The sequence below is a fragment of the Silene latifolia genome, unplaced genomic scaffold (assembly GCF_048544455.1).
Source record: "Silene latifolia isolate original U9 population unplaced genomic scaffold, ASM4854445v1 scaffold_139, whole genome shotgun sequence".
Lineage (NCBI taxonomy): Eukaryota > Viridiplantae > Streptophyta > Magnoliopsida > Caryophyllales > Caryophyllaceae > Silene > Silene latifolia.
This window is the reverse complement of record NW_027413134.1, coordinates 755,119-766,165: the sequence shown is the minus strand read 5'-3', so window position 1 is coordinate 766,165 and position 11,047 is coordinate 755,119. Positions and strand designations below refer to the sequence as shown.

The window sequence follows — 11,047 nt, the reverse complement described above, 5'->3', positions numbered from 1 at the left end:
AACCATTTGTCCTTGTAAATTTGTCCTTGTGACTCGTTGTGTGAATCATTTGTCCTTGTTAATTTGTTCTTGTGACTAGTTGTGTGAATCATTTGTCCTTGTTAATTAGTCCTTGTGACTCGTTGTGTGAACCATTTGTCCTTGTTTATTAGTCATTCAGACACGTTGTGTGAAATATTTGTTCTAGTTCATTAGTCCTTGTGACTCGTTGTGTGAATCATTTGTCCTATTTCATTAGTCCTTGTGACTCGTTGTGTGAATGATTTGTGCTTGTTAATAAGTCCCTTTACCTCGTTGTGTGAATCATTTGTCCTTGTTAATTAGTCCTTGTGACTCGTTCTGTTAACCATTTGTCCTTGTTAATTAGTCATTGTGATTCGTTGTGTGAATTATTTGTCTTAGTTCATTAGTCCTTGTGACTCGTTGTGTGAACCATTTGTCCTTGCAAATTTGTCCTTGTGACTCGTTGTGTGAATCATTTGTCCTTGTTAATTTGTTCTTGTGACTCGTTGTGTGAATCATTTGTCCTTGTTAATTAGTTCTTGTGACTCGTTGTGTGAACCATTTATCCTTTTTTATTAGTCATTCTGACACGTTGTGTGAAATATTTGTCCTTGTTCAATGTCCTTGTGATTCGTTGTGTGAATCATTTGTCCTATTTCATTAGTCCTTTTGACTCGTTGTGTGAATCATTTGTCCTTGTTAATAAGTCCTTTTGACTTGTTGTGTGAATCATTTGTCCTTGTTAATTAGTCCCTTTGACACGTTGTGTGAATCATTTGTCCTTGTTAATTAGTCCTTGTGACTCGTTCTGTTAACTATTTGTCGTTGTTCATTAGTCATTGTGATTCGTTGTGTGAATTATTTGTCCTTGTTAATTAGTCCTTGTGACTCGTTCTGTGAACCATTTGTCCTTGTTCATTAGTCATTGTGATTCGTTGTGTGAATTATTTTTCCTAGTTCATTAGTCCTTGTGACTCGTTGTGTGAACCATTTGTCCTTGTAAATTTGTCCTTGTGACTCGTTGTGTAAATCATTTGTCCTGGTTAATTAGTCCTTGTGACTCGTTGTGTGAATCATTTGTCCTTGTTAATTAGTCCTTGTGACTCGTTGTGTGAACCATTTGTCTTTGTTCATTAGTCCTTGTGACTCATTGTGTGAAATATTTGTCCTAGTTCATTAGTCCTTATAACTCGTTGTGTGAATCATTTGTCCTATTTCATTAATCCTTGTGACTCGTTGTGTGAATCATTTGTCCTTGTTAATAAGTCCCTATAACTCGTTGTGTGAACCATTTGTCCTTGTTCATTAGTCATTGTGAGTCGTTGTGTGAATTATTTGTCCTTGTTCATTAGTCCTTGTGACTCGTTGTGTGAATCATTTGTCCTTGTTAATTAGTCCTTGTGACTCGTTTTGTGAACCATTTGTCCTTGTTCATTAGTCATTCTGACTCGTTGTGTGAAATATATGACCTAGTTCATTAGTCCTTGTGACTCGTTGTGTGAATCATTTGCCCTATTTCATTAGTCCTTGTGACTCGTTGTGTGAATCATTTGTCCTTGTTAAAGTCCCTTTAACTCGTTGTGTGAACCATTTGTCCTTGTTCATTAGTCATTGTGAGTCGTTGTGTGAATTATTTGTCCTTGTTCATTAGTCCTTGTGACTCGTTGTGTGAACCATTTGTCCTTGTTCATTAGTCATTCTGACTCGTTGTGTGAAATATATGTCCTAGTTCTTTAGTCCTTGTGACTCGTTGTGTGAATCATTTGTCCTATTTCATTAGTCCTTGTGACTCGTTGTGTGAATTATTTGTCCTTGTTAATAAGTCCCTTTAACTCGTTGTGTGAACCATTTGCCCTTGTTCATTAGTCATTGTGAGTCGTTGTGTGAATTATTTGTCCTTGTTCATTAGTCCTTGTGACTCGTTGTGTGAATCATTTGTCCTTGTTAATTAGTCCTTGTGACTCGTTGTGTGAACCATTTGTCCTTGTTCATTAGTCATTCTGACTCGTTGTGTGAAATATTTGTCCTAGTTCATTAATCCTTGTGACTCGTTGTGTGAATCATTTGTCCTATTTCATTAGTCCTTGTGACTCGTTGTGTGAATCATTTGTCCTTGTTAATAAGTCCCTTTAACTCGTTGTGTGAACCATTTGTCCTTGTTCATTAGTCATTGTGAGTCGTTGTGTGAATTATTTGCCCTTGTTCATTAGTCCTTGTGATTCGTTGTGTGAATCATTTATCCTATTTCATTAGTCCTTGTGACTCGTTGTGTGAATCATTTGTCCTTGTTAATAAGTCCCTTTGACTCGTTGTGTGAATCATTTGTCCTTGTTAATTAGTCCCTTTGACACATTGTGTGAATCATTTGTCCTTGTTAATTAGTCCTTGTGACTCGTTGTGTTAACCATTTGTCCTTGTTAATTAGTCATTGTGACTCGTTTTGTGAACCATTGTTCCTTGTTAATTAGTCATTGTGAGTCGTTGTGTGAATCACTTGTTCTAGTTCATTAGTCATTGTGACTGGTTATGTGAATAATTTGTCCTTGTTTATTCGTCCTTGTGGCTCGTTTTGTGAACCATTTATCCTTGTTCATTAGTCATTGTGACTCAATGTGTGAATCATTTGTCCTTGTTAATTAGTCCTTGTGACACGTTGTGTGAATCATTTGTCCTTGTTCATTAGTCCTAGTGACTCCTTGTGTAAACCATTTGTTTTTGTTCATTAGTCATTGTGAATAGTTGTGTAAATCATTTTCCCTACTTCATTAGTCATTGTAACTTGTTGTGTGAATCATTTGTCCTTGTTCATTAGTAATTGTGACTCGTTGTGTGAATCATTTGTCCTTGTTAATTAGTCCTTGTGATTCGTTGTGTGAATCATTTGTAGTTGTTCATTAGTCCTTGTAACTCGTTGTGTGAAACATTTGTCCTTGTTCATTAGTAATTGTGACTCGTTGAGTGAATCACTTGTTCTAGTTCATTAGTCATTGTTACTCGTTATTTGAATTATTTTTCCTTGTAAATTAGTCCTTGTGGCTCGTTGTGTGAACCATTTGTCCTTGTTCATTAGTCATTGTGACTCGTTGTGTGAATCATTTGTCCTTGTTAATTAATCCTTGTTACTCGTTGTGTGAATCATTTGTTGTTAATTAGTCCTTGTGACTCGTTCTGTGAACCATTTGTCCTTGTTCATTAGTCATTGTGATTCGTTGTGTGAATTATTTTTCCTAGTTCATTAGTCCTTGTGACTCGTTGTGTGAACCATTTGTCCTTGTAAATTTGTCCTTGTGACTCGTTGTGTAAATCATTTGTCCTGGTTAATTAGTCCTTGTGACTCGTTGTGTGAATCATTTGTCCTTGTTAATTAGTCCTTGTGACTCGTTGTGTGAACCATTTGTCTTTGTTCATTAGTCCTTGTGACTCATTGTGTGAAATATTTGTCCTAGTTCATTAGTCCTTATAACTCGTTGTGTGAATCATTTGTCCTATTTCATTAATCCTTGTGACTCGTTGTGTGAATCATTTGTCCTTGTTAATAAGTCCCTATAACTCGTTGTGTGAACCATTTGTCCTTGTTCATTAGTCATTGTGAGTCGTTGTGTGAATTATTTGTCCTTGTTCATTAGTCCTTGTGACTCGTTGTGTGAATCATTTGTCCTATTTCATTAGTCCTTGTGACTCGTTGTGTGAATCATTTGTCCTTGTTAAAGTCCCTTTAACTCGTTGTGTGAACCATTTGTCCTTGTTCATTAGTCATTGTGAGTCGTTGTGTGAATTATTTGTCCTTGTTCATTAGTCCTTGTGATTCGTTGTGTGAATCATTTGTCCTATTTCATTAGTCCTTGTGACTCGTTGTGTGAATCATTTGTCCTTGTTAATAAGTCCCTTTGACTCGCTGTGTGAATCATTTGTCCTTGTTAATTAGTCCCTTTGACACGTTGTGTGAATCACTTGTCCTTGTTAATTAGTCTTTGTGACTCGTTGTGTTAACCATTTGTCCTTGTTAATTAGTCATTGTGACTCCTTTTGTGAACCATTGTTCCTTGTTAATTTGTCATTGTGACTCGTTGTGTGAATCACTTGTTCTAGTTCATTAGTCATTGTGACACGTTATGTGAATAATTTGTCCTTGTTTATTCGTCCTTGTGGCTCGTTTTGTGAACCATTTATCCTTGTTCATTAGGCATTGTGACTCAATGTGTGAATCTTTTGTCCTTGTTAATTAGTCCTTGTGACTCGTTGTGTGAATCATTTGTCCTTGTTCATTAGTCCTAGTGACTCCTTGTGTAAACCATTTGTTTTTGTTCATTAGTCATTGTGACTAGTTGTGTGAATCATTTTCCCTACTTCATTAGTCATTGTAACTTGTTGTGTGAATCATTTGTCCTTGTTCATTAGTAATTGTGACTCGTTGTGTGAACCATTTGTCCTTGTTAATTAGTCATTGTGACTCATTTTGTGAACTATTGTTCCTTGTTAATTAGTCATTGTGAGTCGTTGTGTGAATCACTTGTTCTAGTTCATTAGTCATTGTGACTGGTTATGTGAATAATTTGTCCTTGTTTATTCGTCCTTGTGGCTCGTTTTGTGAACCATTTATCCTTGTTCATTAGTCATTGTGACTCAATGTGTGAATCATTTGTCCTTGTTAATTAGTCCTTGTGACACGTTGTGTGAATCATTTGTCCTTGTTCATTAGTCCTAGTGACTCCTTGTGTAAACCATTTGTTTTTGTTCATTAGTCATTGTGACTAGTTGTGTAAATCATTTTCCCTACTTCATTAGTCATTGTAACTTGTTGTGTGAATTATTTGTCCTTGTTAATTAGTCCTTGTGACTCGTTGTGTGAATCATTTGTCGTTGTTCATTAGTCCTTGTAACTCGTTGTGTGAAACATTTGTCCTTGTTCATTAGTAATTGTGACTCGTTGTATGAATCACTTGTTCTAGTTCATTAGTCATTGTTACTCGTTATTTGAATTATTTTTCCATGTAAATTAGTCCATGTGGCTCGTTGTGTGAACCATTTGTCCTTGTTCATTAGTCATTGTGACTCGTTGTGTGAATCATTTGTCCTTGTTAATTAGTCTTTGTTACTCGTTGTGTGAATCATTTGTCCTTGTTAATTAGTCCTTGTGACTTGTTCTGTGAACCATTTGTCCTTGTTCATTAGTCATTGTGATTCGTTGTGTGAATTATTTGTGATGTAAAACTGTATTAACAAACGTGATTAAACAGTGCGACAGACTGTTCGTTCTCAGGATAGGATAAATTCGTGTATGTTTGTAGATGTAATGGGTAAATTGGCAGCGGAATTGTGTTTGTTGTACTGTATATTTCGTGAATTTGGATGTAACCTGGATAGTAGGGTGAATCTCGCTCTCCGCCTCGCAAGGTGCGAACTCGAAACACTCACAAACAACCTCGCAAGGAAGATTAAAGACTAAACTCGCAAGCCTAATCAAAACAAAGTTCACAATGGAAACTTCTATTAAAATTCTGAATCTCACGTGTTGAACAATGTCATACACGGTCCTTATTTATACTTCTACTTAGCTTGATTAATAAGCTATCTTTCCTAATTCTACTCGATGTCAGAAATCCGACTCGAGATCTAATTCCTTAGCTTGCTCCTCAAGCTATCTACTCCTTCCCTAAACTAACTAGGAAAATTATTCCCCTTTCCTAAACTAACTAGGAAAGTAATTAAAATACTAATAACTAGAATACAATCAGATTTTAGGGTATTCTAATTAAACTAGGATTAGGAAAATCTAGCTTTTCCTAACTTTATTGGAAATAGTAATTAAACTAATTTAATATTCCTACACGAGTTAGGAAACCGTGTATCCTAACCATCCTAGGTAACCGTGTCCAGCAGCTATGTGGCCGGTTTTGAGCTTCTTGATGTCTTGATGCAAACCACATTTTAGCATAATCTTGCCCGTTGGAACAAACCCGAATCCTTTTACCATTTGATTTATCCTCCGAGTATGCTCCCCGCATCATACTCTCCTTCTTTTGTTTTTAAATTTGACCTCAAATTTCGATCATGCATCTTTGCCACCGGGATCAAAAACGTACGCACAAGCCGAATCATAATTCTAATGACAAATCTTAGTTAAGATTCTTTCGACTTCCTCTGTAGTAGCAATCTTCTTGTGGCTTTTATGATCTTCGAACCACTCCTGGTTGTGCCTTCCACCCCGCCTCCCTCCTTGCACAAGTAATGAAAAATTGAAATAGCACTTGCTTTGGCTAGTAAGTTCACCGTGAGCATCTACTAGTACCGAACTCAAAAACCAACAGCACCGATAATCTTCAACACCTAGTTTCTTGTTAATCGATTTATCAAGTGGTGATTGATAAAGTTCTTTATCTTGAAAGCTTGAACAATCATTAACATGTGACAATGCCCTACCCAATATCAGTTTATTATCAATTGTTTCAGCCTTGGACAGATTCGAAAATACCTCGTGCTCACTGACAATTAGTTCGTCAACCAAGCCCCTTTCAACCTGTTGCTCATCCTCGTCAATAGCATCATTGCAAGACTCGAACTTTTCCTCCTTGAACGGACCAGCATGAATATGCAGATTACGAATCACCGTCTCTGGTTGGTCATCGTCACTCATCATTGGCTCAACATCGTATGTGACAGACTCACCTTCCTCTTTTGCTTCTTTGTGCTGGATTGGACAGTCTTTTGGACTGTTCGGTAGAACAAAACAAGGTACCATCTCGCTAAACTCGTGTATTGTAAGGGCTCTCTTTTGTGGACATTCACTTGCTATGTGTCCATATCCTTGGCACTTGAAACACCGTCTTGAACTAGCACTTTTAGATTCCACGATCACGCTCTTTCCCTTGTCCTTCACGTCTTCTCGCTTGGATATCCTTGGACTCGCTAGTTCTTTGACATTGAATAAGAGCTCGTCCCTTTCGAATAAGCATGAAGTTTTTGTGCCTTATCATGTTTTTCGAACTTCAATGCTAATCGGCACACATCATTAAAACCTTCATAATTCTGGATCTCGACTCTTTTAGCAAGTGCGGGTGTTAGGCCCTTGACAAATCTCGCCACTCTTAGCTCTTCTTTCTCCTCAAGATCGCACACGATTGACATCTTTTCGAATTCTTTGATATAATCAGTCACGGACATACTTTCTTGCTCTAAAGATTGGAGCTTTATGTAGTTATCTTGTTCATAGTCCTTTGGCACGAACCGTTTCAGGAGATGCTTCTTCAATTTCAGCCAAGATTCGATCTTTGCTTTACCTTCTTTCTTTCTTTGCTTCTTTAAGTTCTCGTACCATAAAGATGCATACTTTGTAAGTTTCAAGATTGCAACTTTAAATTGCTTCTTGTCATCATACTCTTTATACTCGAAAACCCTCTCAGCTTGTCTTACCCAATCCAGAAATTTTTCCGGATCCATCTCGCCATCAAAGTCTGGAATATCGAGTTTCAAACCCCGATCATCATCGTTCTTATTTTTCGACTTTCTCTTTGGCTGCTCGTCTTCTTCTTCAGATTCGGATGGAGTGTCCGATTCCTTTTTCTTCTCTTTAGCCTTCAACATGCTTGCTATGTTTTTTTAACACATAAGCCATCTGAGCCATCTCCAACTTCAGCTCGTTATGACCATCTTCCCATGTTTTCGGACCTTCTTCACCGTCTTTAACCATGATTAGCAACGTCCCAAGACAGATCTATTAAGGAATAAATCTGAACTTAGCTCTGGTAACCAATTTGATGTAAAACTGTATGAACAAACGTGATTAAACAGTGCGACAGACTGTTCGTTCTCAGGATAGGATAAATTCGTGTATGTTTGTAGATGTAATGGGTAAATTGGCAGCGGAATTGTGTTTGTTGTACTGTATATTTCGTGAATTTGGATGTAACCTGGATAGTAGGGTGAATCTCGCTCTCCGCCTCGCAAGGTACGAACTCGAAACACTGACAAACAACCTCGCAAGGAAGATTAAAGACTAAACTCGCAAGCCTAATCAAAACAAAGTTCACAATGGAAACTTCTATTAAAATTCTGAATCTCACGTGTTGAACAATGTCATACACGGTCCTTATTTATACTTCTACTTAGCTTGATTAATAAGCTATCTTTCCTAATTCTACTCGATGTCAGAAATCCGACTCGAGATCTAATTCCTTAGCTTGCTCCTCAAGCTATCTACTCCTTCCCTAAACTAACTAGGAAAATTATTCCCCTTTCCTAAACTAACTAGGAAAGTAATTAAAATACTAATAACTAGAATACAATCAGATTTTAGGGTATTCTAATTAAACTAGGATTAGGAAAATCTAGCTTTTCCTAACTTTATTGGAAATAGTAATTAAACTAATTTAATATTCCTACACGAGTTAGGAAACCGTGTATCCTAACCATCCTAGGTAACCGTGTCCAGCAGCTATGTGGCCGGTTTTGAGCTTCTTGATGTCTTGATGCAAACCACATTTTAGCATAATCTTGCCCGTTGGAACAAACCCGTATCCTTTTACCATTTGATTTATCCTCCGAGTATGCTCCTGCATCAATTTGTCCTAGTTCATTAGTCCTTGTGACTCGTTGTGTGAACCATTTGTCCTTGTAAATTTGTCCTTGTGACTCATTGTGTGAATCATTTGTCCTTGTTAATTTGTCCTTGTGACTCGTTGTGTGAATCATTTGTCCTTGTTAATTAGTCCCTTTGACACATTGTGTGAATCATTTATCCTTGTTAATTAGTCCTTGTGACTCGTTGTGTGAACCATTTGTCTTTGTTCATTAGTCCTTGTGACTCGTTGTGTGAAATATTTGTCCTAGTTCATTAGTCCTTATAACTCGTTGTGTGAATCATTTGTCCTATTTCATTAATCCTTGTGACTCGTTGTGTGAATCATTTGTCCTTGTTAATAAGTCCCTATAACTCGTTGTGTGAACCATTTGTCCTTGTTCATTAGTCATTGTGAGTCGTTGTGTGAATTATTTGTCCTTGTTCATTAGTCCTTGTGACTCGTTGTGTGAATCATTTGTCCTTGTTAATTAGTCCTTGTGACTTGTTCTGTGAACCATTTGTCCTTGTTCATTAGTCATTGTGATTCGTTGTGTGAATTATTTGTGATGTAAAACTGTATTAACAAACGTGATTAAACAGTGCGACAGACTGTTCGTTCTCAGGATAGGATAAATTCGTGTATGTTTGTAGATGTAATGGGTAAATTGGCAGCGGAATTGTGTTTGTTGTACTGTATATTTCGTGAATTAGGATGTAACCTGGATAGTAGGGTGAATCTCGCTCTCCGCCTCGCAAGGTGCGAACTCGAAACACTCACAAACAACCTCGCAAGGAAGATTAAAGACTAAACTCGCAAGCCTAATCAAAACAAAGTTCACAATGGAAACTTCTATTAAAATTCTGAATCTCACGTGTTGAACAATGTCATACACGGTCCTTATTTATACTTCTACTTAGCTTGATTAATAAGCTATCTTTCCTAATTCTACTCGATGTCAGAAATCCGACTCGAGATCTAATTCCTTAGCTTGCTCCTCAAGCTATCTACTCCTTCCCTAAACTAACTAGGAAAATTATTCCCCTTTCCTAAACTAACTAGGAAAGTAATTAAAATTCTAATAACTAGAATACAATCAGATTTTAGGGTATTCTAATTAAACTAGGATTAGGAAAATCTAGCTTTTCCTAACTTTATTGGAAATAGTAATTAAACTAATTTAATATTCCTACACGAGTTAGGAAACCGTGTATCCTAACCATCCTAGGTAACCGTGTCCAGCAGCTATGTGGCCGGTTTTGAGCTTCTTGATGTCTTGATGCAAACCACATTTTAGCATAATCTTGCCCGTTGGAACAAACCCGAATCCTTTTACCATTTGATTTATCCTCCGAGTATGCTCCTGCATCAATTTGTCCTAGTTCATTAGTCCTTGTGACTCGTTGTGTGAACCATTTGTCCTTGTAAATTTGTCCTTGTGACTCATTGTGTGAATCATTTGTCCTTGTTAATTTGTCCTTGTGACTCGTTGTGTGAATCATTTGTCCTTGTTAATTAGTCCCTTTGACACATTGTGTGAATCATTTATCCTTGTTAATTAGTCCTTGTGACTCGTTGTGTGAACCATTTGTCTTTGTTCATTAGTCCTTGTGACTCGTTGTGTGAAATATTTGTCCTAGTTCATTAGTCCTTATAACTCGTTGTGTGAATCATTTGTCCTATTTCATTAATCCTTGTGACTCGTTGTGTGAATCATTTGTCCTTGTTAATAAGTCCCTATAACTCGTTGTGTGAACCATTTGTCCTTGTTCATTAGTCATTGTGAGTCGTTGTGTGAATTATTTGTCCTTGTTCATTAGTCCTTGTGACTCGTTGTGTGAATCATTTGTCCTTGTTAATTAGTCCTTGTGACTCGTTGTGTGAACCATTTGTCCTTGTTCATTAGTCATTCTGACTCGTTGTGTGAAATATATGTCCTAGTTCATTAGTCCTTGTGACTCGTTGTGTGAATCATTTGTCCTATTTCATTAGTCCTTGTGACTCGTTGTGTGAATCATTTGTCCTTGATAAAGTCCCTTTAACTCGTTGTGTGAACCATTTGTCCTTGTTCATTAGTCATTGTGAGTCGTTGTGTGAATTATTTGTCCTTGTTCATTAGTCCTGGTGATTCGTTGTGTGAATCATTTGTCCTATTTCATTAGTCCTTGTGACTCGTTGTGTGAATCATTTGTCCTTGTTAATAAGTCCCTTAGACTCATTTGTGTGAATCATTTGTCCTTGTTAATTAGTCCCTTTGACACGTTGTGTGAATCACTTGTCCTTGTTAATTAGTCCTTGTGACTCGTTGTGTTAACCATTTGTCCTTGTTAATTAGTCATTGTGACTCGTTTTGTGAACCATTGTTCCTTGTTAATTTGTCATTGTGACTCGTTGTGTGAATCACTTGTTCTAGTTCATTAGTCATTGTGACACGTTATGTGAATAATTTGTCCTTGTTTATTCGTCCTTGTGGCTCGTTTTGTGAACCA

The 11,047-nt window shown here is 37.1% G+C and overlaps 1 protein-coding gene across 1 annotated transcript; it reads right to left on the bottom strand.

Moving 5' to 3' along the window:
* Positions 1-6,909: 6,909 nt before the first annotated feature.
* On the bottom strand, positions 6,910-7,584 carry LOC141637715 (uncharacterized). Its single transcript, XM_074447162.1, has one exon. It carries the CDS (start codon positions 7,582-7,584, stop codon positions 6,910-6,912), a length of 675 nt encoding a protein of 224 aa, XP_074303263.1.
* Between the last annotated feature and the right edge of the window lie 3,463 nt (positions 7,585-11,047).